This window comes from Macrosteles quadrilineatus, unplaced genomic scaffold (assembly GCF_028750875.1).
Source record: "Macrosteles quadrilineatus isolate MER2022 unplaced genomic scaffold, UCM_ALF_1.0 Scaffold_8__2_contigs__length_117827958, whole genome shotgun sequence".
In the NCBI taxonomy this organism is placed as follows: Eukaryota; Metazoa; Arthropoda; class Insecta; order Hemiptera; family Cicadellidae; genus Macrosteles; species Macrosteles quadrilineatus.
This window is the reverse complement of record NW_026542601.1, coordinates 88,952,919-88,980,335: the sequence shown is the minus strand read 5'-3', so window position 1 is coordinate 88,980,335 and position 27,417 is coordinate 88,952,919. Positions and strand designations below refer to the sequence as shown.

The following is a 27,417-nucleotide window of genomic DNA, read 5'->3' as shown; positions in this document are numbered from 1 at the left end:
ACAAAGACTTTTTGTTTATTTGGTGATAATGTGCAATCGACGTGTGAACACAAAACCACTGACTTTGACCTTTGTTTAATGCTGTTACAATAATGACAATTATAAATAATACAATTGAATGCTTGCACGTACGTCTTGGATGTTTTGGCGAATCTGTAGGTTGACGACTCGGTCAAACAAGGAATGTATTGGCAGAGGTCCAACATTAGGACATTGCCAGGGAACGTGTGATTACATCGTTGTATAAACGTGAGTGGAATATTATCAATCCATGTAATGTAAATAACTTATAATCTTCGAAATATTTTAACTCTCATTGATGTTAGTATTTTTAATCAAGTTTATATGATCAGGTATCCAATTATGGTAGAACCAAGAATAAGCGAATTACAAGTATCACAGGTTGAATACTGAAGTAGATAAATACAGCTGTAATTAACACGGCATGACCTGAAATGTTTTCTCTTCTTTGCTTCTACCCATTCTTGAGAAAATAAAATATTTATCCGGAGCAAATTACCGACTAACGTTCTCACGGAGCAAATGAATGCTACATACAAGACGACGAGACCTATCTTAAGCCTCTCCAGACTTTTATCTGATGTTTGGGCACGGTTTGCAATACTATCTAGAGCAAAAAACCCAGGTACTCGTTTGCCCTTCTAATTAGTTGACCGCATTGGGTGTTCCTGGACAAAAAGCAGGCCACACAATGCAAGTCGCAGATACAATCAAGCGCCCGGCTGGAGACTTGGGTGGTGGGTCTGCCAGGTTCATCTTCTCTGCACTCTCTACGACGTCCTTTTCGCCATATATGATTTACGAAGAGTCTTCTACATTCTACTTCTATACTTACAGAACATTCGTAGTGGGTCCATCACTCACCGAACTATTGTGAAAGAAAATAAGCAGAGCTATATAGCGTCTTAAAAGTATTAGTGATCAATATTGTATTGTATTCGATACATCTGATTATTTCATTTGTAATATAGATAATTTAAAATAGTATTTACTTAAGCACGCCATTTACTACAAACAGCCATGATGGAGTACTTGTATACTGCAGTTGTCAGAGTGTATAACCTTTTATTGCAAGAATAGTCCAGTGCAATTAGGTTATGACCCGGACAAAATTGATAACAGGCTGAAAATTGGTGGAAATTTTCAAAACAATGTCCTGAGTGGCCCACACAAAGTCCCAAGAAATCCCAGTTGGGGAACGGCCGCCATCTTGAAAAACCTGCCGCCATCTTGGAAATTTAGATTTCTAGCTGTATCTTTTGAAGTAATTGTCCGAAAGGCCTAATTTATGTCTCAAATTAAACGTTTTGGACTCATGTATGAAGGTAACATATAATTAAAGATTTTATTATATTCTAAGCATACATTTTATTTATATTAACCTAAAAATATCGGTACTTACGTATTATACGGAGGCCACTTATTTTACAGCGCGCTGCGGCGGTTGGGTTAAGTTGGGTTATCATAAATATGTTTGTAGAACTTTCCTAGTTTCGTTATGAATCGAACTATACGAGATGAGTCATAAAAACTTATGATAACCCAACCTAACCTAACCGCCGCAGCGCGCTGTAAAATAAGTGGCCTCCGTATAATACGTAAGTACCAAAATATCTATAATAATGATAACGATACGGATCTGTCCCCTCTTTTATACGAATTGTGGATATTATTAGGCATGCACGGTGGATGCGATGCTCCCTGGTGTGGATTAACGTCTGCACTAGTGAGTACTATGACTATCCGCAGTACTATCCAGATAATTAGACTAATTCGTTAATTACAAGGAAAAAATGTGGTTCGGATTACACTATAAACTGTAGGTCCCTTAGTTGCCATTAGCTGTATGGGCTATTAATTGACAACTGTGTCTAAGGAACATGTCGGCCTTAGTCACTAACAAGACTACAACACTCATCCTTCACTCATATTTGGTTAAAATACGCATATAGTTGCGTCCCCATCTTAAAAAACTATTATAAATATACAAAATATATTCAAAATAAGCTTATTTTGTCTTTTTCGTAATGGACTTGTTTAAGCCATTAACCCTATTGAAATCTCTTGCAACCCACATTCCTTAGTCTTTAAAATTGGTTAAATATAAATAATATCAATTTAGCTATGATAAAACTTTAAAGAATAGACAACTAATATAGCTCATTTAATTATTGCTGTAGCTCAACCACGATCTTTCATATCGCCCCTGCTGCTCAACCTTCACTGACGGTATGGCTCGAAGTTGCCGTTAGACATTTTATCGTAGCTCGGAGTTTGCTGTTGCTCGACATACAAGAAGGTCAATTGTGAGACTTCGATAGCTGATAATGTATCACCTTCAATAGATGACGGAGCTTACGTTCATTATGTTTTCGACAACGCGGATTACAACGTTAAAACACTTGATGGACATGGTAATCTTCACGCCATGGGTGGCATTGAGTGCATAACACCAGCCGAAATGTGTCAAAGGAAGTGCTCCTGTATTTACAATCCCAAAAGCAAAAAGTGTCCTTCTATCTCATGGCTTTCAGCCAGTGACACCTTACCAACGTCCGCCTAAGCCTGGGACATCTTTAGTAGCGTTGGGAGATGTCAGTACAGCCCTTTCCGAACCAAAAATAGTAGTAGATGCTTGTCTTGCTGACACCTTATGGCTCATTAACCACCAACTGAGTGACAAACCAAGTCCATGTTGAAATGGATTCATGGATACAGTAAAACGACCCTTATTGTACCACGATGCATGAATACTACACTGGACACGGATGTGCCAACCGCGCTAGTTACAACGAAGATTACATCACCGACAATATTATTTAACAGCGAGTAGTTACATTATAAGTTTATATGCAATATTAAAATATAATAGAAATAAATTATAGCAACTATATCTAGATGATTCTATTTTTCAGATCGGAACAAACTAAATTGTTAATTGCTTTTTCAAAATTTATTTTGTACTTCATTGTTAAATTGTTGCTTTCCTAGTCGAGATTATATTTCCTGTTACCGATGTTACTCTGCTCCTGCCATAGATTTAAGTTAGTTAAGTTTTCTGTTAAAATGCATGTTGTTAACACTTAGGCTTCTTGAATCCACATTGTAAATTGGTGATCTTGCCGTTGAAATAAATAAATAAACAGCAAATTACAGCATTTAGGTGAATAAAAAGTCAATACCCCCTTCTCTGCAATTTCTAAGTGAATATACAGAGATGTCCTTTTTGGTGGTCGTCCAATCTTAGCAGGGAGTTTCATTTTATGATTTTGAAATTTTAAAATGTTCCCTAAAAAGGGGGATTTTGGGGGAAACTCAAAAATTTTAAACGTAAACCCCCTTCAAGCGACATCTCATTTTAATGTGTTTACAAAAACTTTATGAATGGTGAAAACCAGAGTTTGCTATTTCATCTTTATCAAAAATGGTAGCCCGTCAAACATAATGGAAAACCAATGGTAATATTGGTTCGTAATTGTAATATTGGCTACCATTTTGGACAAAGGAGAATACTCAAAGATTTTCAAATCATAAAATGAAACTTCCTGCTAAGATTGCATCACCACCAAAAGGATTACTCTGTAACATTTACTTAGGAACAAATGAGAGGGGGGGGGGGGAATTACTTTTTACTACCTACACAAGAAAATTAATGTAACAATATCGCCATTAAACTTTTGACGGGCTACCATCTTGGATAGAGAAGATATAGCGAACTCTGGTTTTCACCATTCTTTAAGTTTTTGTAAACACTTCAAGATAAAGTGTCACTTGAAAAGGATTTACTTTAAAATTTTTGAGTTGCCCTTAAAATCCCTTCTTCTTTGACACTCAAAATCATCAAATGAAACTTCCTACTATGATTGCAACACCACCAAAAGGATATTTCTGTATATTTACTTAGAAAAATATTAGAGGGGGGACTTTTTATTCACCCCTTATTTAACCAATTCCAAAGACTAAACATAGTGAATTGCAAGAAATGTCAAAAGGGTTAATGGCTTTAACAAGTCCATTAAGAGAAAAAGAGAAAAAGCTTCATTTTGTAAATATTTTGTAGATTTATATCATTTTTATAGATATATTTTTAGGTTAATATAAATAATATTTATGCTTAGAACGTATTGAACTCTTTAATTATATACTACCCTCATACATGAGTTCAAAACGCTTAATTTGAGACATAAATAATGCCTTTCGGGCTATTACTTCAAAAGATACAGCAAAAAATCTAAATTTCCAAGATGGCGGCAGTTTTTTCAAGATGGCGGCCGTTCCCCAACTGGGATTTCTTGGGACTTTGTGTGGGCCACTCAGGACATTGTTCTGAACGTTTCCACCAATTTTCAGCTTGTTATCAATTTTGTCCGGGTCAAGGTCATTTTTTGTCTAATTGCACTGGACTAGAAGTAGTCATGCCATTCCCGCGATAAAGCTGTAGCCAGTTTTACAATTATTTAACCAAGCCAAATTAAAAGGATAACTGAAAACCATGACATATTTAATGTCACATAATACCATAGTACCAAAAAAAACTAAATAAGAAAATAGAATGTTGACGGTTTGTTGGTGGTTCATTAAACTATGTTCTATTTGAATAAATAACTAGCTTCAACTGAGATATCGACTGGATGTCTACGCCAGTATTAAAAAAAACGACGGTTTAAAGTTTAACGTACTACAGTTTTCAGTTCATGAGCTGTTTAAAGTCTTAAGGCAATATTTTAGAAAACTTGAAACTTAAAACTGGTTTATGCCACGTCGTATTGAAGATACACACACGGCCCTTCACATCGTCTCACTAAAGTAACTACTATTTGTTACTAGACATATCTCGGTGTTATTTATTGATGAGAGCGAAAGGGATTTTTATGAGGATTCCCACACTATCCCATCCTGTCCTAATCTTTGCTGCACGGATATGTATGATAGTCACTTTCCCTTAATCTTAATTAGCTATGCAAATATTGCTTCATAAATGATAGTCGGACACTGTTAATTCCTCCCATGTTTCGTGCTCAGCTTTTACTTTTACGTCGCCAGTTTTTTACAATTTCTTCTTACATTAGGTTTTGTTAAGTCTATAGAACTGTTTTTTATTATGAACACATTTAGTAAGATAAAATGATATTTTAATACGTGATCTACTCTTTGTAAGTTTAACAGACTTGACTGTCGAATCTTTGTCTCCTAGGGGGTTTTGAGCAATTTATATGCGGGCTAGCTACATGCTACAATGAACTCCATAGCTAGTGTATATGTTGAACTGACGTTTGATCCAAAAATGGATTTCTGCATCCCATCAAAAAACGACGGTCAATATTTTCGCCAGTTCAACGACTCGGTCAGCTTTCAAAGACGAAGGTTTGGTAGCCTACTTTTAAAATGGAAAATTACCTACTAGCTCATACTTGACAATACTGTTACAAATTCTATTCAAACTCGTTGAACGATAATCATTATATTCTTCTGTACAAAATGTGCAAACTTTGTAGCCTCTCTATGATTTCACGCATACTCAATCAGCCACCACGATGACCGGCCTAACCCCTTGTCCGTTGTGAGATGACCCAGCGAAACGTTGACACACATGACGTAGGTGAACTGAAGGTGCTTGACTGACCAAGTCTCGACACAATAGATCGTAACCTACGATCTATGTTACTGTATCGCAGCTGTCTGGACGTAACGGAGTCACAAGATATTTTGTGAGATATTTTGTGCGTAAAGTGACTTCACATTTTCAGAGTAGGAAGAAAACGATCGAGCAGATTCGAGATCCATCTATGCAGAACGTTTAAAGGAAGACCGGAAGATGACCGCTAGATATGGTGCGACGTTGCACAACCCAGACTTGTGGTTAGGTTATGTTAATTCTCATCTCCCGTAGATTGCGGCCCGGTTGCGGCGAAAGTATACGTAACGTTCTTTATGTTTATTCGTCTCATCTAGTTGCTTTTTGTGGAATATTTTGCGCAATTAGATACAACTCGTGCTTTCTCCTGCTGGTGTTTGAGATATGTTACATCATTGTAATTTGTTGGTTATCTTGAGTTTTTATTATTTGATGCGTACACATACGATCTTGAACGCTTTATAATGTGACCAAGAAGAGTCGTTTGGATAATGTTTGGATGAATACCCCGGTGCTTTTACTTTGATGATATATGTTTAACATTTAAGTGTGTAGATAAACAATTTAGAGGAGATATCGGCGTTTAAACAGAATGATACGACGTAAGACTTAATAAACTTTGCTTTCCAAACATGTCTAACACATTTTACCAAATTCTACATAAAACGATCAGCATTTAATATTTTTACTTTTTGATAAATATTTTGCTGATCACAATGTTAAGCAATTCAATATAGAAACATTAAGCTATCAATATTTTAAAATTTCTCTTTGTACAAATATTATTGGGATGTCTACAAATCCCCTTATTTGAACCAAAAGTGTCCATTTAATTGGAAACCCGTTAGATTACTAAACTTTCATATTGTCCTTAGGAACCCCTTCATATTGTTTTTCTGCTATTAGCGTATTCCATCGTGAATGAATTATAGAGTAGATTTCTCTGTGGGCAAATCAATAGTCTGTTTTATAATAGAAGGTATGAATAGAGTCTATTATATCATATAGAAGGAATGTCTCTAGCCAAGAACCAGCTATAAAATAGCGGTGGTAAACATATTGACTACCATAATTTAAACGTGCCAATTAAGGGGATGGCGGAGATCGGGAAACGTCTACCTATTTCCGATGATAAGTATAATACCCAAATAGAAATAGAAATATCACCAATACACCTGGTACCTTGAGCTACACCAAGGAAATTATAGAAAGCCAGATGAATCGTCCAAGTATTGATCTACAGTGCCTTGTGGCAGACGCTTGCTTGTTTCCTGGAAGACAGGAACTGTTCGTGCCCGCGATGGTTATTCCTGCTGAGGAGATGGCGCGGCCGGTCGACCAGTTGAAGATGCCGTTAGCTAGACCACGTGTAGACCGCGGTACTGCACGTATCATGGCATTGTCCTCCAGTCCACCAGACGGACACTTTCCTTTCAACTTTCCGGGGTCTTGGAATATGGATCGTGTTCAAGGTCAAATTTATTGTCACTTAACTTTTTCGAGTCCAAACTTGTTTGCTCCAACAAATAATGCTTTTTTTGGTGGGCCATTGTATCTTCAGCTCTTGATAGCCGTTAATTGGCCTTGATTAAAACGAAAAGCAGTGTCGTAAACGCGAGATAAGTCACATTTGTTTACAGAACAGAAAACAGAGGATTTTTGTCATTTTGGCATGACGAGGCGTCAAGAAAGTATAATGTATGTGAATTATAGTATAGAATCCCCGTTTGGCTCTCAAGACCAAACAATTTGACCAAAGTTGTCTGACCTAACAACAATTTGACTAATATTTGCTTGTAAAGATGTAACTGGACAATCCAGATTCAGTTCAAACTCCACATGTTTTGTCGGGACCTACTCCACCTAATTCACAATCAACCCACTTTATAGTTTTATTTAGGAGTTTCTTCATATTTCAATTTACCTATTAATCAAATGCTCCGGTGAGTTGAGGTATTTTATACAATTTACAACGACCACACCTCGTTCAGTAAACTTTCGTTCTTGAGCCAAGTACTCTGAACGTATCAAGCTGCGATCGCTTCGGTGTGTGCTTTGAATTGTTTCTGGAGCTGAAGAAACCAAGGAACAATACGTGGCTGGAGTAGATTGAATCGAAGATTGTGGTGTTTTTATGATAGATAAACACCGCCAGTCCCAATAGACGACACTTTCTCTGTGTAGAGCCTTCCTGACATTTCCGGCACTGTCCAAACGTCTCATCACCAATTCAATGAGTGCAACCGCTCAAATGCTCTATGCTTCTTTTGAATCATTCACTTTTTCAGAGTCAAGGTTTTAAGCAAGTGCACATTCAGTTAGTGAAATAGTTGAAGATATGCCACCTTATGATACTTAAATTCATTTTCACTCTAGTTTGTGAAGAACACGAGTCTAAAGGAGATGTTTTTATTTTGTTTCTAAAGAAAAAACGTAACATTGCAATCTTTGTTCTAAATAATATATGGCTCTTCTTTTGTCACAAATATTTCCAAACTACAGAGATTTTCTGTATTAATGGTAAGCTGAATGTTTTGACTTTTGACCGTAAAAGTGGAATGAAAGATCAAAGATATAAATGGAAAACGTAAAGTACTTATTCCTATTTGTTTTTGCCATAGTAATGTTTAAGAAATATATATTTTAGGGCCTAAATGACCCCCACCAGCTAGGAAGGCTCAGCCTCTGATTTCTAGAAACAAACATGTTTTCGTGTCCACCAGTAAAATATTAACAGTTGCCAAATATTGCTGAAAACTTGGGGCTTTACAAATAAATCTTCATAACGAAATCCAAATCGACATACTATATTTAGAATCTACTCGATCTCCCAGGATCTCCTGCATACATAGTGCAATCATTACCTATCATTATCTTGGAGTAAATTTTATATCTGACTGTAAAGTTGAGTCCTTGCTCAGTTGCAAAAGTCCTGATATCAAGCAGTTGAGATGCATTATGTTGTTTGCCATTTTATTCCTTTTACATCTATAAGTACACAGGATATTCTGTCTTGCGTCATTGCACTATTGCACTAGATGCATCAGTTACCATTGCCCAAGCCTAGGTTGGTCCAGACTGTGTGTCTATGTTTGGAGATAACCGATTGCTGTTTCCCGTGTTGTACCCACTCCTATTGTTTTGAGTTGCGTACCCAAGGACACAACTCTTATCCTACAATTGGACATCTTATGGATATCATCACCACTGGTAACTCTGGGAATAGTCATTGTCCAAGTAGTACAATGACAATGGTGTCGTTGCGAGAACTTTGTTTTTGTGGGATCGCTGTTTTGTGTCTTTTGTTTTTACAAGAAGTTAATTGTTGATATTTATTTGAAAGTGTGTTTTAGTGTCAATGATCATAGTAATTTTGCAAATTATTGAGCTACATTTATTATATAGCCTACACAATTCTGGTTTTAATTTGTTTCATAAATTTGTTTACACATTTTGTATAGTATGTTTAAGAAATAAGACGGGTTCCTTTACATTTTAGTGTTCCGGTAGAAAATGCTTACTTTTTTTGTAAATAATTTAAAACTCAACCACAGAGTAAGCATACCCAATAGGATCTGATGAAGACAATTAATTAGTTTGGTAGTGTTAAGTTTTCTTATTGTTTCACCAACCACAAAACTATTTTAGCGATTAAAACTATATACAGTATTCATAAACAAATGTTTCGTGTTATGTATAACGAAACAATTAAATACACAATTTAAATTTGCCTTGATTATGATAACAACGTTATTGATTTCAAACGTAGACGAGCGTGAATAATAATTACAATTAGACAATAAGTCTCCCTGCAGTAAAAAAAAATAGGTGACTTGTCTAATAATGTTTTGCTCCTTACCCAATGTAATGTTTTATAGCTTAAATTTTTGTGGAAAATTAAATAAAGTGTATACAAATTTATAATAATGTGAAGTATATTTCCCTTAGAGACAGTTTTTATCGGTTAAAATTGTTAAGACTAAATACAAAACATTACATTTTAGTTTACGTTTACTTACTAAATTAATCCGTCACGATTCCAGTAGCTTCAAAATTACCTTACCTTTTTTATGAATCTACTGAAGTGAAACCCACCGAACATTATAACATGGATTTTATAAAAGTTTAAAGCATTTTTTTCCGACCTGGTGTGCTATGGTGTGTGTCGATGTCCTACATTTTGCCGCCCATTATGTAGCTACTGATATCACAATAGCCGCTTGACACCGTTAACTCATCTATATCGGATATGCCGATTTGTGATGTCGTGTCCCTCTCATTGTAACTACTACAGTATTGTATTGTCATCGTCATCACATATCAACGCCAGTGTGAGAAACTTTGCAGAAATGTTACTGTACACGTCTGAGAATGTGTGAAGTTTTTAACATTATTTTATGCGGTGATTGATTTTGATTGTTTACTCATTATAACGACTAGTTTGGTGCTTATTAATCTTTGTGAAATAAATACATTACTCTGGTTTTCATTTGACAGTAAAAAGAGTACACATCTTTTATGAATTACTACGAATCCAATTACGTGGTTTACGATTTAGAGATATTTATCGAAGATCGAATGTTCATTTCATTATGCATTGATCTTTGGAATCTGTGAGGCGACTCATAATATAATAATCTACAACATATTGTAAGTCAACTTGAAGTACCTTGAAGACATACTTCCTTATTGAAACAGTAGTTATTGAAAATCGCAAAATCCTTTGAAACTACACACTTTAACACAATATATAATAATCTACAACATATTGTAAGTCAACTTGAAGTACCTTGTAGACATATTTCCTCATTGAAACAGTAGTTATTGAAAATCGCAAAATCCTTTGAAACTACACACTTTAACACAAGGATTTACCTACCACCTGTAGTATCCAGTTCCGCAAGCCTATAGGATACTTAGACACAAAAGTTTCGATCAAAATTTTAAGTGTGTAACTGGAATGCTGGATGCTGAATAAAACGTATACATAGTTGTATAGCCCGAAGATTTCTTTGTTACAATGTTCATAATTTTACAAGGGGGACAAAATCATAGTCGTCAAGAGTTGCGCAACATGGATATAATCCACATAAACACCCTCCCAGTCCCAAGTCGCATATGTCAGCGTCGGCGTGAAAGCGGCAAAACATCCACTTACTTGCGGTTTATTCCACACTGCTTCCGGTCAGTGGACACCCATTCCGTTTCCGCTTCTCTGACCAAAATCTGCCGCCTTCACTCAATCAGTCCAGAGAAATTAGTTTTTGACATCCAAATCAAAGGTTTCAATACATTTGTTTTGTTTTGAAAATCAAGCCGCTGAGCCATGTTTTTTGTTAATCAAAAATCTATTTTTTAAAATTCCCATGTACTTATTTTTAATTAAGTAATGTCCGATGGCGTTAAAAAGTTGTTTTCAAAACATAAAGTTTCCATAACGGTATTTTAACACATTAGCTTGGAGAATTTGGTGTCGTGGGGTCCATAGTGACGTCGACTTAGTGTAAATATTATAAGTGTTCCATAGGAGTTTTACGGATTAATTATTTTTGAACAAAAATACTAATACATTTTATTAATTTTATAATTGTACCAAAATTAATTTAATTTGATCCCTATATAATACTCGTGTTAGCTTCCACGAAAAACTTGTAAATAAACCGTGTCAGATTCCTCTTTATTTTACAAACACCGGTAAGGAAATTGACCAAATACCATCAAGTAACACCATAAATTATCATGATAAATTCAGCAAATAGTTATATGTGTTGTGGGACGAAAAGTCATGCTTTCATTAAAAACCCAATAACACAATTTTCATACAAAAACTAATATGCTATTTATTATTAGGCCTATTGTTACAAGATTTAAAAACAAATCATTTTAATTTCACCCGGTGTATCTTGATTCTGAAAACACGATTATGGCTTGAATTGTTTCCCAATAATAATTTACAAAAAAAAATTAATTACTAAAAAAAAATACCCCCGCCGCAGCAAACCTGCAGACTAAGCGATTTTCCATTTGCCTGAATTGATATACAATTAAATCTATTTAAATGACATTATATCAAACAAGTACCTAGGTTTCCTGCTACTGGGAGGCTAATAAATTGTGTTTTTTTAGTAAAATATTAATAGCTTAGTATAAAATAAATAAATTTGCCAAGTTTGATCAAACCGACACCAACAAACAACAACCAAAAAACATAAACAAGCAAACTACAGCATTATACAATATTTCCCATAAGAATAACGTGAGAATTTTAAATTTACAATTTTTGTGGATTTTCTCCGTAACCAATAACCGAAAAAAACACTTCAATATCCTAAATTATTTGTATTAATATTCTAGCTCTTTAAAATGTTCTAGAGAGAGAAATGGGAAAATTTTGCGTTTTGATGGTCAAAAATGAGGAAACCGATTATTGATCCGACGACTAATTAAATATCATAATAACAAGAAATATTTACTTAAAGATCTATTAATCTAGTATTTTAATTCATATTTCAGCAGTCCCAAAATCGAACACCAATGTTGGTCAGCTTCATCTTTACTAATTATTTTTAACCAACCACAATTTACTAACAAATCAACCGCAAATATGAAAACATAGATTTAAATTACCGATACAAAGCTCCTGTAATAAATGCAATACAGGATATAAATTTATTCCTTCAAAAAGATCTAATGAGCTGATATATTAATTCAAATTTCAATAATTGAAAAGTCGAACCTTGACAAACGTCAATGTATCATTTAACTACACTAATTATATTTCTTTCACCCAACCATAATTTAACGAAATCAACCGTAAGAATATATAATAATATTAATCTGGTGCATTTAAGGTTCCTAACGGAATGAAAATCCTTAAAATAATTTAACATCACCAAATTTAGACAAATCAGAAAAAGATAATTTTAAATCAGATTTAGCTTTCCCAAAAATAAACACCTTGGGGAACACCAATATTAATATTATAAATACGATATTTAGGCCTACATATTTTAGTAGAATATTTGACAACACTTCAGACACCAAGTTTTCGCTAGATTTAAATACTCACGCGGCGAATCTTGAGATGTTCTGCACGGTGACGGTGGCGGTGGCGGTAAGTGGTACTCCAACACACGACCTGACGGCACGACACTCCACGAGGAACTGACGCGGCCAAGTGGCGAGTCCGAGTGCAGGGTCAATGCCCCCACCTGTAGCCGGTAATCGGGCCACCTCTACCACTCAGGGACATTCCGAGGGAAGAAGCTCCTGAGGACCTTGGGAGAATCATCCTGATCAATGATTTTGGAATTGGGTGCCAACGAGAATTTTGGCGTATTTTCTTGGGCCCCTGAGAGAACATAGTAGTTCTCATGTGCTCCAAGTGGACCTCCTTATGCTTACTCCTTGTGACCTTGTAGTGCTGGCATTGTTTTGGCGTATCGTGGTCCTACCGTTGGGATTGGAAGAAAGTTCTTCGTGCCTTAAACAAATTCAGTTCCAACATTTGGGTGTAACGCCCTTCTCCTTGAGAAAAAGTAACTGAAGTTTACTTCCTTGAGATTACTGATAGTGATTTTGGACGTCTACGGTACAATCGGAATCGTTACAATGAAATTTGACATTTGCGAAGTTTATGGGATTCGAGAAAGAAAGGTCTCAAAATATAGCTCTAAACCTGGTGCATGAATTAAACTATCTTCATATTGGACTTGACCCTTGAGGAAAAAAAACAATGAAAGAGATCCTCCCTGTAATGTCATTATTACTGTTCCTAAACAGTAACAATGTCATATCGTGATTCGAGATCCTATATTCGAATTAGAATTGAAATTGGATGTAGGCCTAGACGAAGTTTATGACCAGTCAAGAAAAAAGATTTCCACATTTAGGCTATGGTCTCGGTTTATCTCGTTGTGTCGTAAAGTACTGTGTTGATCTTTTGATATATTTTTTATGCAATTGCTAACCTGTATTTTGATTCCGAGCCTTCATAAACTTATGCGTTTTAGGTTGACCACGTAGGATGTACCTACTGACGTTTATAATTTCAAGAGCCGTTTTGTTGTACTTGATCTTGCAAAAAATGAGTAAATGTTCATGAACTTGGAGCAGTGTTTTGGAAATTGAGGACTGGAAATCTTGCAGCTTGCTGGCTGTAAAGTAAAAAGTTGCATCTTATTTTAATTATACATTAAAGAAATCAGTTATTGAATGAATTGCATAAGTAAATTTAAATCTAGCAATATGTGATATGAAAAAAATCCGATGTGAAGTCTTCCGACACTTCATGTAGAAAAGATAACTTGACGTCGATATAACTATATTGTAGTATACGGAGACTCTTCACGTTAAAGGGACCTAGGAAGCCTACAGCGTAGGGTTGGGGTTATTCAAATGGATTTTGATGGAGGGACATTTTTCGGTCACTTCACGGATCCTCTCCAGATCTTTATATAACTAACTGTCTGACCACTTTTATTTTACGTATCAAATTGTGTGACGTATTTGATCCGTCCTTTCAGTCGATTACCCAAAGTTTGCCGTTAGAAACTGTGTTAACACTGTGTTTCCATTATGATTTCTTCAACACACTAAAGAACCTTTTCTCTGTGAGCGAAGAATGTCACATCGCGGTCAACAGAAGAACATCCTTACTGTGAGAGTGGAAGTCGGTTGACATGGAATAAAATGTGTTCAACGTGAGGCTAAACATCAAATTGGTTCACTTCTGTAGAGAACCAGTTCTCAGTTTATAGACCCTCGAAGTAACCTTGCCCACGAACCGGTCTGTGGTGTGATCCACTTCAGTAATTACCACTACTACATCTCGTGCTATTGTTACTTAATTCTCCCAGAGAACATCAACATTTTGAGGATAACGGTCACGGGTTTGCTATATTATTTGTATGTCCTTGATGTTTTAAAAGCTGGATGTACCCTAAAAAGAGAGAAGAATTTTAAAAAGTCCACCAATTTATCTGTAACAATCATCTTTGTAGAATAAACTTGTACATGATCACTTCTTATGCGATAACTTATTACTTTAACAATCATTAATATAACATGCGGTATTCACTCGGATGCTGGATGTTAGATAGTTTTATGGCCAATAGGAGTCAACTTAAGATGTCCTATTAAATGCAATACAAATTGCATATACACGATTTTGGTGGCATTGTTTAACAAAACTCATTATCAATTTCACGTGTAACAAACAAATATAATAAACATTGAATACATAGCTAAATTAAACTTTGCGACCTCCCTCCTTCACCTGGCTCAATTTGGCGAGGATGATTTCCTTGGAAATGCTAATACAATGTTTTTATATCTGTAACCCATGTTCAGTAATAAATAATAAATTGCAAGTAAAAGTTCCCGATATTTTCGGTTTTACTTGAAACTAACTTTACGATCTATGAACAGATGTTTGCCCTCGCAATGTCTAGCTTAGTTAATTGACAAATCTTTACTTTATGGACAGTTAAACTTCATCTACCGTTCCCCGTTAAGCACAAACTTCCTACAATCCCCGGAACACTGGAAGGGCGGACCGCGGACCGGCGAAAGCGGATTTGCAACAGTTGAACAATCGCATAAACACTTATCTCGTTAACTCCGTTGTAACTGGGAGGAAAAGCGCAAGTATTTCCAATAATTGTGGGCTCAAGATGGAAAGTGGCGGCTGTGTGAAGAAAGTGCGTCAGTCGCCCCGTATACGCACCCAACCACCCGGCTACTGGAGAAACTGTATAAGTTGGTGGGCAACTGGCGGCCCTAATGGCTCTTTTGGGGTCTCTGAGCTTTATTGCAGGTTACAAAATCTAAAATTTGTGTTTATACTCCGTTCAAACAGCCGTGGCACCTGACGGATTAGGAGACCCCATGGAAACCCTTGGGTCCTCCTAATCCCTCAGGTGCCACGGCTGTTTGAACGGAGTATAGAGCTGAGGCAGACGCGGAGGAACTGTATTAGTTGATGGGAATCTATTGGACCTAATTGAAATTGTGGGCTGTGAATTTTCAAATCAAAAACTATACAGCGTTAGCTAATGAAGATAGTACAGAATGCTTAAGATTTCCTCGCAACGTATCCTATCTTAACGATAAGAGGCGTTAACCCCTAAGCAAACGTTGTGGGGAATACACACCGGGGTTCTAGCGCTCTGGGCATGAACACAAAGGAGTATGAAATCTACCCTTTGAATTGTGTTTATCATGGAAGCTCGATAGAATATTTGTTGTTGTATTCGTCCGTGGTTTATTTTGAAGTGTTTAGCAGTCCTGTTTTTGCACCGCATATTGATTGTCACCTACTGTGTTATGAGTAAACTGTGGTTTCTCGTCAGAATTTAGCTATAATGTGCGTATTCACTCGTTTTGGTCTATGTTGATTATTATCTATGATGTTTGGCACTATTATGCCTATATTGATTTTTGTAGTCGTGCGTCTCACATAGTGAAACTTTTTTTGGTGTGATTAGCTCTGAAATTCACCTAGAAAGAACTGTTGAGCAACAGGTGATAAATAAGTAAGTTGTTTGCTCGTGACGGTAATTTAAAACGAAGTTGCGAAAACAGTCTTTAATCTTAAGCAATCCAAGCATAGTCTAGTTTATTTTTATCACTTATACATGTAAAAATATTAGCACTCACTTTAAAAATTTGTTTTAGTGTTGTACGAGTGTTTCCGGACGCCAAAACTTGTCTGCTGAATCAGAAGCTGCAGGTAAGTTATCAATGGTCCTATACAAAGTAGAAACTTTAAACTAAACACATTTAATTACCATCTACCACTGTTAGTAAACATTGTATGTGCACTTTGGATGATTACCCTGTTTGTTTTAAATGTCAGTGTATTCACCCAGTATGTTATTAGACAGTTGGACTATAATTTAAGCTAAGAGGGCTCCTTCTACCTCGCAGTCATTTAAAGATGTGATTACCAGTTAGACGTGGATACTGCATAGTTTATAGTGTACATATAGCAACACCACGGTACAGCACACAAACATATTGGGATATTGTGACGCTTTCAGCCACAACTAACGATCGATAATTATCGAATCTGTTTACACTCGTTGCTCACAGTCACGATACAGCTGACCATAGTCAATGACAAAAAATATCCATTAGTGCATGGCCTATGATTTTTATATGTAGATTATATAGGTACTGTATTATGAGTTATGACACTGTTTTATAAAACTTGTTTTTGTGATTAATTTGAACGAATAAAAATGGCCTGAAGAAGTTGGACATAATGTGTTATATGTAAAGTTCATAATATGTAATTATTGTATTTAGTCAATTAGTTTTCTTATCATTTTCCTCATTATACCTCGCAATTCAAATTATGCGTTGAATAAAATTTGATATAAAATTAAGAATTTTATTCTATAATGAAGCTCAGCTATCTAGGGAATGGTGACGTGATCGTGTTAAGCCTAAACTCGAATTAGGTGGTCGGTATTGACCTTCCTTGGCGGAAACATCGTTTTGAAACAATACGTTTCCAGTTAGTGCCAATATAACACAACAAACTATTTGCATTTGAATTCGAGATTTGGCCGCATCACAATTCACAACTCCACTAAGCCCAAGAATAATCAAACTTTTGGGCTTCAACCTAGACATCAAAATAAATTGTAATCCTCAAATATATAATGCCTGTAAAAAAGCTATCCGGAGTAGTTTTTTCCGCTGCTCAGTTGGTGAGTAACATAAGTAAAGCTTTTCTAACAACCATCCATCACGGATTGTTCCATAGTCGCCTAGCCAACGAGAACTCAGGGGCCACTCTTCAGAGCGTGATGAAATACTTAGGCTGCACAAATCTGCCTTGAGAGTTATAACATCTAGCGTTCCTTCGGAACATTGCAGACCAATCTATAGAAGGCTGAAGTGAACATATATATAGTTACGGACAGTATATACTTTCTTCCTTTTTTACATGTTAAGTGGAACTTTGGATACCTATAAAGGCCAGAGGAGATTTCACAACCACAATACTCGACAAATGATAGAGTGCACGTATCACCTCCTTAGTCACCCTCCAAATTATGTTTTTAAATTTATATTTTTCCACTTGGAAGTTGTAAATCATAACGAGTATGCTTAACAATCTGAAACCATTGACTATTGGATTCTGAAGTAGACAACCCATCTTCAATCTATATGGACCAGCTGTATCCATTTTTTTATTAACAAAAGAGTGTAGTTGTGTGAGGCAGTCACAGAATGTGCTAGTGTCTAAACTTCAGTTTTCTACCTTATTTTTTGTTACGGACATTTATGGGTCATAACAATTGCTGTAGAACATATAATAAGTCGCTTCATCAGTTTTACTTGGAAAAACAATTGTGTATTCGACAGAAATTAGTAATTCAGATCTGCGCAATCTGTCGGTGGCTCACATCAACTACGACGAATTTTATTAAAAAACTGGTGACAACATTAACATGGGAATGGAAAAACATTTATATATCATATCACTCTGATGCACTCTGATGGACATTGAATGAACTAGAAAGGAAACGGCAGTTCCTCCTAAGTCGTGTGTTTCACTCTAGCGGACAACAATGGAGCTAGAATGTCGGTAATGAAGGTTTGGACGCCGTTTAACTTAAATTGTCAACATATTGAACATTTTACTTTACAGCAAATGGCTCAAACGCAATGGTTTGTGAACACCCCTGTTCCAGACACTGTATTAGAATGGACATACAGCTCTACTTTTGCAGAACATGGGTGAATATGCTTTTAACAACAAGTATAACGAAACTCATTACAAGACTAAGTTATAATCACTAACCTTAAATGTGAGAAAGGAGATTATGGTGACGGAGACAATGAGCTGTAATTTAGCCAAATAAAATATTATTTGGAAAAACGAAACACTGGAATTCAAAGAGGTTTTAGGCTACTGTGTATGCTGAGGAAAGCTTCTAGTGTCGGGGTTACCATTAGAAAAAGCGGTCCGAAGCGTTTAGTACAAAACAATTTTTTTATTGAATGTTTGTGATTTGCTATGGGAGCGTTCACTATTTCGCCGCGAGCACGGGTGGCAATTGGCAATGATGATGCGCCCGTGATCGCGGGATCTGTACACTGTTTCGACGAAATCAGAGATGACGCTAACAATGATGATGTTCCTGTGATCGTGATGATGACAGAAATTGTTTACAATTTCGCCTCAATTGCGAGGGTGTTCCACACGTCTAAGGCGAGGCTCACTCAGGGTAGATTGGCCTAGGGACCTCAAAACCTTTCAATCCGGCACTGTCGGCATTCCATGAATTTTTATGCTGTAAAACAGTACTCATATAGAAATAGATAACTCTTATCAAGCTTATATTCCCTTAAAATTGAAAACTAAGGATAATACATATGTCTTGTGTTAACGTGTGTTATTTTTTCTATAAAAATATTGCTATGCATTATTTGATTAATAGATTTGATTATTGCATTGGAATAAAAAATGTGTTAATGCCATTACTCTCTGTTTTATTCTCTGAATGATTAAAGTGTTGTAAAATTAAGAACTGCACTTAATCTCTAGTTATTTATTTATCAACAACCACTTCAAAAACTCTATAACATCATTCTTCTTGAACTCTTTTGCCTATTTTTATGAAAGAGTATGACTAAATAACTGTGTCACAGTGTCTTAAAATAAACTGTCTGTAAAAAAAAATATTTTTTGTTAACTGAGGCATTGTATTGAGCACAAAAAAATAGGCTACAATAACAGTTTTAGTTGAGCTAGGTAAAGAGGAGTCAGAAAATATGTTACATATTTGTATAAAATTGAAAAATTTTCCCTGTTTATATAACACCAACTCACATGTCCCGCAGATGCTTAATTGTTGTGTCGAGACCAAAACCAAGAGGGAAAACTCAGCTCTTGCCTCCAACGATGACGACGCCACAGGTAAGATGTTCCAAGTAGGGTATTGACTAAACTTTGATTGTGTCATTAATTAAATTGTATGTTATTTCAACTGAAAATAGTTGATCAACTTTGAACTTTGACAATGGTTAAAACCTACTGAAACTCGGTACCCACTCTCAAAATTGTTAGCAGTGGATTGACCATGTCTTCTTTGTTCTTGTGTTGTTGTTGATCTTCTTTGTTTTAGCACAAATGCTCTTGAGAAGTTAAGAGACACACTACAATTTTTTATACATATTAAGAGGAGAAAATTACATCTTATCAATTGATTAAATATAGGTAAATAGATAAATAGGAAACTTTATTTTAGTTTACCTACAACATTTTAATTCAAATAAACTCAATAAGGATCAAATTTTTCAAGGAAATAAGTACAAATAAATTAAGGATTAGACCTAACTACTTCTTGAATGAACTACAAATGTCTGTGTTTGGGAAAGAGCACCTTTCCCAACAACAACATCATTATAATTTGCAGAAACAACTTGTTTTGTAAAAAAATGTTACAAACAACTCTATACTCACAAGCAAATCTTCGAATTATAGAAATCAGATAAAAAACATTTGAGCATCATAAGTTATATTGTTACCTAGTCTATTATTTTTAGAAATCCAAACAATTTTACAAACGTGGGATTCACACCTATGATAATGAACAGACGCTGATGTTGTGCTTGCTCTTTGTATTACCATTGAATTATGATTATTTATATTTATGGATGGATATATTTAACCATTGACTATTTATTAAACAGTATCCAAAAGTCATGATTTAATACTTTGAAATTGTGAAAGAGAACCTCCGTGAGAAACCGAAGAAACTCCATATTCTCCTGTAATTAGATCATAACTCTTTTCTCTTATCCAGATGAGTCAGAGGATGAAGAGGAAGAGTTTTTTGACTGTGACGCTGAAACCGAGGAGTTCACAGTCGCAGGCGATGTTGTGTCGCAACCTCGCCGCAAGCCTAAACACTCGCTGTGGAACAAACCTGTCGGGCGACTGAAGCGTTGTGACAACCTGCGACTGCTGCAGACGGGGGAACCACTATACATCCCCATCACTCAGGTGATTTGGTCAAATATTCTGTTTGGAAATACAGTTGTGTTAAAAACAAAAAAATCAATTAATAAGGTTGGGATCTTCATGAATCTTTACAAAGATTTTGAACTTTTCAAAAGAACATACAAAAGTGATAGGCTACTAGTGTAAAAGTAATACATTTTTTGTCACTTCTGTATTCCAAATGAATATATTTATTTTCTTGCTCTACTTCCAATTTCTTGGTTTTATTGTTTGACAGTTTTTCGATCATTGATAATACGCACAGGATACCAAGGCGATTGTTTGATAGCTTTCGTCTTTCAGCAGGGTATAATGATTCTCAAAGCATTTAATATTTATTAAAGTTCCTATTTAGTTACTTTAACTCTTTTTTCTCTTGTTTATATATTAGGTTACGATCTTCAATCACAATTATAGTTTCATTCCTGATGATTATGCCCCGCTGCAAACACCCATGGGTATCATAAGCTTCATAATCAATTCACTATGGATTGATAACAAGAAAGTAACAATGGCTTAGTTTTAACGTAGATACCGTAGATGTACTTGTCTGTCATCATGAAGACATTTGATTGTCTGTTGCAGGACCCAGTTCCCAAGACAGAAGATCAGTTGGAGGAAGATGAGAGAGTGATGCTGCAGCTGGGTGCAGACGCTCAGGGAATGGAACTGAGGACTAGGATGATGAGTGCCTCCCTGCTGTCCGATATGGAGTCCTTCAAGGTAAAGCCAGGAACGTGTTCAGTGTTTCAGTTGGATTGGATGGGGTTAGTGCTTAATATTTCAGTGATGCTAATTGTGGCGTTTAAGCTACATTATTGGCGGTTATGGTCCATTGATTGACTGTTACGACCAAACCATTCAGGTAGGAAACGACAACTGGAACCTTTTATTTAACCAGAGGAGACAAATTACTGCTAATCACAGGCCCAAAGAGCCGGCTTTGATGATTATTGATACTAATTGAACCATTTTAACTACATAAATACCATGGTCTTTGAATATTACAATAATTATTAATGAGACAACTGGACACAACCTGAACTAACATTTGAATAAATATTGAAATTGAAAGGGGACGCTGGAAATAATATAAACATTTTTGACTACAGAATCTGAAAAGAACAATTATGGAAATTTAGAGAAATTTAGAGTAACGACATATCTAACACGGTACCTCTCATGGGGTCTTATCCCATATACTCCAACTTCTAGCATTTCTTCGACAAAAACACCAAGACCGAGACCTGTTTCACTCAACTCACCTCACATGCTCGCCACGTATGCCGTGAGTTGAAGAGTGTCTTCTTGGCGGGACATTTGAGTTGGCTACATCAGGTTGTAGAGGCTGAGCTCCACACTACACTGCTACATTAGTTGAATGTATGGTTGATTGTATATAGACAATACTTCTGCACATCAGCTGATTATCAGGTTACAAGCATAATCCCTTTGGCCAGTGATAGAATCTTCACTAAAGTGTTATGCATCATCAAAATACCCAGGTAGGTGTAGTGATTGTGAAGTAAGTAACCAATGAGAATATCAAATGGACGTGTGACTTTCAGGCAGCCAATCCTGGAGCAGAGTTGGAGGATTTCATCCGATGGTACTCCCCAAGAGACTGGATAGAAGAGGATGGCCTTGACGATTTCGGACAGAAAAAAGGTAGGTACTCATGAATAAATTGGTGCTGTATAAAATAAGCCCATTCACTTCACCACTGCCCCATGATTATAAGGGTGTTTTTTTAAAAACTTGCATCTTTATTTATGTAAAAACCGCAATAGATAGAAATATGCAGTTTGCGGGAATCATCTATTGACGTAGGGGGCCTAATTGTTTTGAATTCTACGTTACATTCACATTCCCCACCTTTCCCCCCCTGCCCCCAACTTATTTTTTTTAAATAGCAAGGTACCCCTTGTGACATATCAAGTGAAAGAGCATGAAAAAAGAAAATGTTTGATGAAAAAAAATTGAAAATCGGTTCATAAATTTGCGAGATATTTCCCCCTCCCCCTCCCCGGAACTTAATTTTTTTTAATAGCAAGGTACCCCTTGTGACATATCAAATGAAAGAGCATGAAAAAAGAAGATGTTTGGTGAAATTTATTTTTCATTTGATATGTCACAAGGGCGGGTACCTTGCTATTAAAAAACAAGTTATGGGTAGGGGAAAAGGGGGGGGGGATTATCTCACAAATTCATGAGCCGATTTTAAATTTTTTTTCACCAAAAATTTTCTTTTTTCATGCTCTTTCATTTGATATGTTACAAGAGTACCTTGCTATTAAAAAAAAAATAAGTTCCGGGGGAGGAGGGGGCGAATATCTCACAAATTTATGAACCGATATTCAATTTTTTTTCATTAAACATTTTCTTTTTTCATGATCTTTCATTTGATATGTCACAAGGGGTACCTTGCTATTTAAAAAAATTAAGTTGGGGGCAGGGGGGGAAAGGGGGGGAATGTGAATGTAACGTTGAATTCAAAACAATTAGGCCCCCTACGTCAATAGATGATTCCCGCAAACTGCATATTTCTATCTATTGCGGTTTTTACATAAATAAAGATGCAAGTTTAAAAAAAAACACCCTGTATATACAGGTATAGCTACTTCTAGTAAACAATTTTCTGCAAATTTGGGGAAGAGATAATATTTTTTAACTGAGAACATTGTTTATTATTATTTTGTTGTAACAATAATTATTGTAAATCACAAACAATTGTACAATTTTAACTGACAGGCAACTTACTGGTACAAGGATTAATTCCTAAAGGTTAATTTATTAAATTTTTCTTAATTCTGTCTAAAGCCTTTGAAGCACCGTAGCTTCTTTTATTTTAAAATGACTGACCACATTAGTCAAGTAACAAACTTAAACTTCAATCGTATGTAAATACATTTGTAAAACAATTTTACCTACGGCCGTTTTTTAAAGTACCGTAGCCGTTTCAGTTCAGTTATTAGCATTGAAAAGTTTCACATAACAGCATTGTTTACTTACATAACAGCGTAGTTTTACTTAACAACACGGCTAACAGACTAATGAGGTTCAAGGATTGAGGGAGAAGAAGTAAAATTGTAATGCTTCGTACTTTAACTAACCATCTGTTTACCAATTTAATTGTCACGATTGGTGCAATTAGTGATTGATACAATGAGTCGTTGCATCAATGTCAGTGGCAATGAGAGGTTATAAACAAAAACAACCTGTCTTAGAAGTTTTGAGTAATGATTATTAGTAATTAAAAACCGGTCGTAGGTAAAGTAGTGTACGCAACTCGCGTAAATAGTGTTAACGACACTCGTAGAAGCTTTTAAGGCTTGTACCCTTAAATTTTCGACTCAAATTGTTAACACTATCTTTACACAATTGTTGCGTAAACTACTGTTAGATTTTTTTTGTTTTGTTTTGCTTGATAGCTTAATAAGACTAGATCAATAAAACTAGCTGGTTCCTACAGCAATATTCAGCAAAGTAAGAAAATTACTTTGGTTTAATAATATGTGGTGAATTAGTATAGAGTTATAAGTAGTTGAGTTCTTCAACAGTAGGCTATGTAACAATTTTGTATTGTGTAACACTATTTAATTTTTTTCTAGGTCAACTTAGTCCTCGAATGAAACTTCCAGGAAATATGTGGATAGAGGCAAGTATATTTTGGTTTTAAAAAATATGAACATTTGTCATCAATATTCTTCTAACAAGTAAAATGTAGTCTTTGAACATGAAACTCCAGAACAACCTGAAAAAGCTAAGAATTTATGGAATTTTAAATACCAATTGTCACCAAGTTTTTATTTAATAAATATTTTATAAATCACATAATGTACTCAAAAATATGTTCTTATTATTTAGACTTATCATATAAACTCTTATCTAAGCATTTCATCTTACATGATTAGGGCTACTGTATCTACAAATGTTATTTTAGAATTTTAGGTTAGAGTATTTTTATTTCAGGATTTAATTTTTGAGTGCAATAGTAAGTTGAAAAAAATTGTAAAAAAACAAGAGAAATAAAAAAACATCTAAGCATCTTAATCGTCTAGCTAGGTCCATGGACATAAAGTAAAAGAGCAATGAACTAAAACTATACCGTACAGAAAAAAATAATATTATGTTTGTACTTTAACAACAAAAAAAACAAAAAACAAAATACGTACAATACAGAGTACATATCAACTTTTCATTTTTTTATACAATATTGCCCCCATGTACTGTTTTCTATTCACTGTTGTACTCACCCAACATAGAATTTAGTCACAAATTTACTTAACAGTCTTAAACAAATGGAATTATATAAATACCCAGTTAAAAATTATGTCGCTATCCAGTTACATAACTGCAGGTACAAGGGTCGTCAAGAAAGTAACAGACATTTTAAATTGACACTGCTTGGGACGGTGCCATTGCTGCCATCTAAGCATCAGAATATTCCATACAGAGCACATACAGCAAGAGGAACACATGCGCATCATATCTTTTGTACTTTTTTCTGCAGTGGAGTGTTAAAACAAGTTACATCATTGCAAATCCCGCCAGTTGTGAGGTGGGCTCTGTGATCATATTTTTGTTGGAAAAATTGACAGATTTTTGAGGTGTACGGCAAAGAAGGGATGATTGAAAGAGCTGCATGAGACAGTAGTACATTAATTAACTTTAAAAATGTACAAACCAATGTTCACGATAAGGACCGCAATGATAGGCCTAGTCTAGTTACTGACAAACAGTTTGGGAAAGTCAAAGACAAAATCTGTGAGTATCGCCGTTATATAATTATGGAACTTGTGGAGCCTAAAGTTGACGGAGATTGGTTCGTAAAATTGTGTTAGAAAACTTGGTTACCCAAAATTTTGTGCTTGGCGGGTTCCACAGATCTTAACGGATGATATAAAGAGAAAAAACCAATGACTTTCTGTAGCACTGACTTTGTTGAAAGTCTACAACACAAGTGGAAACTAAGTTTATAACCAATTTAAAAATTAATAAGTACACCACTGTCTCACTTAGCCATCTCATCACTTCATTGTCATCATCACAAATCTGACAGTTAATTACAATTGGAAAGTAATTTTCCTGCCAACATAAAGTCTGATCACAGACCACACCTCACAATTGGCACAGTGCATTGACAGAGCTCATTTTAACATTCTTCTGCAGTCAAAGTATGAGAGGTATGATGCACATGCTGGATGCACAGGCCTACTGGGTGTAGAATAGCTCTGATGCTAAAAGATGGTGGTGATAACATTGTTGCTAGCGGCACCGTTATTAAACGTCTGTTACTTTCTGGAATGCCCTTGTACAACCTTTTGATGTTTTTATTTTCCCAGGTGTGGTCGGCTGCTAAACCTGTACCAGCTCGAAGACAGAAAAGACTGTTTGATGACACAAGAGAAGCTGAAAAGGTACTTTATGACCATCCTTTGCCATCTTAAGTTCGGAATTTTATATTAAAAAGAAATTGTGTGTTGTACTATGATGCAGAGGAGAAAGATATGTGAAATACAAATTTGTAAATAATTTTAACTATATGATTTACACCTCTCTTATAAACTTATCAAAAAAAGTTTGTTTGGTAACAAATATAGCTAATTCAGTCACTGTAATCTTTTTACATACACAGGTTCTTCACTGGCTAGAGGCAAAGCAACCACGTGAAGTGGCAGCCCTGCTGGTATCTCCCTTAACTCATGCAGCGTTGGCAACACTGGCTCACCACGCAGCACCAGTGGAGGTGCCAGGACTAGATGTGGCAGTATCACACTTGGCCAGCAAGGCAGAGCTACTGTCTAGGGCTGGAACACCAGATATGAGGAGATATCAGGTATTGGTAAACACTGGCTCACCACGCAGCACTAGTGGATGTACCATGGATGGATACATCTTGCTCATTGACTCAAATGTTGCAGTCCATGGGCCTTTTTATTTTGGGTTGGGTCGGTTCAGATCAACAGGTCTCTGGCCAAAATAGGGTTGCTTCGTAAAGTAGGCATATTAAAAAATATTACTTGTAATTCTGAAATCTACTTATACATAACATTCAACATGATCCTCCCCCACATTGTGGTAAAATTGTCAACATCTTCTGTGTTCATAGTGAATTCTATATTATCTTCTGCAGCCTTAACAAAATCTAGTACATCTTCTATGGTCACGGCAAACTTATAACATTTTCCCCGATCATGGCAAAATAGTGAACATTTTTTCCTACTCTAATCTAAGGTGGGTGTTTATAGTTAAAGTTTGTATTATAATTTTGTCATTAAATTACCTTGATGGACTATTATGAAAATAATTCTTGAATAACTATCATTAAACTTCTCTATTATAATAATTAATTTAGTATTAGCTTAAGACGGGTTAAATATTTATAAAATAAAGTGACAGCCACAACTTTCTTTATTACTTTTATTCCTTAAACACTGCATTACCCTTTGTGTTTTAACAGGATCTAGCTCAGGAGGTGGCGTGGGCGGAGTGTGTGGTGGCGCAAGTGGCGTCCCTGGAGCACAAGCTGTGTCCCGGTGCAGGACAGACGTGTGAGATGCGCCAGTTCCTAGCAGCTCTGGTCACTGCACCGGAAGCTCCTGTACCCGGTGGTCCTCGAGGAGAGATTGCTGCTCGGATACGGACAATGTTCAGTGAAGCCCACAAAGTTAGTTTCTAGAAAATTTTTTGTTTTAGTTTTTAATCTTCAGATATTGAATATAACGCTAAAGCCGCA

The 27,417-nt window shown here is 35.8% G+C and overlaps 2 protein-coding genes across 4 annotated transcripts in view; one reads left to right on the top strand and one right to left on the bottom strand.

The window, feature by feature from the left end:
• The window catches only part of LOC128999417 (leucine-rich repeat and fibronectin type-III domain-containing protein 3), a 74,216-nt gene extending 61,417 nt beyond the window's left edge, over positions 1 to 12,799 (bottom strand). For both annotated transcript variants that reach the window (XM_054425924.1, XM_054425925.1), the window contains exon 1: positions 12,726 to 12,799. The gene's annotated coding sequence lies outside the window, so the exon portion shown is untranslated. The remainder of the gene's footprint in view (positions 1 to 12,725) is intronic.
• LOC128999416 (rab3 GTPase-activating protein catalytic subunit) overlaps positions 1 to 27,417 on the top strand; it is a 101,721-nt gene that overhangs the window by 71,814 nt on the left and 2,490 nt on the right. For both annotated transcript variants that reach the window (XM_054425923.1, XM_054425922.1), the window contains exons 10-18: positions 16,334 to 16,388; positions 19,517 to 19,592; positions 20,482 to 20,681; positions 21,264 to 21,401; positions 22,247 to 22,346; positions 24,290 to 24,336; positions 26,024 to 26,098; positions 26,317 to 26,517; positions 27,142 to 27,348. In XM_054425923.1, the coding sequence (XP_054281898.1) occupies positions 16,334 to 16,388; positions 19,517 to 19,592; positions 20,482 to 20,681; positions 21,264 to 21,401; positions 22,247 to 22,346; positions 24,290 to 24,336; positions 26,024 to 26,098; positions 26,317 to 26,517; positions 27,142 to 27,348 (1,099 nt within the window). The remainder of the gene's footprint in view (positions 1 to 16,333; positions 16,389 to 19,516; positions 19,593 to 20,481; positions 20,682 to 21,263; positions 21,402 to 22,246; positions 22,347 to 24,289; positions 24,337 to 26,023; positions 26,099 to 26,316; positions 26,518 to 27,141; positions 27,349 to 27,417) is intronic.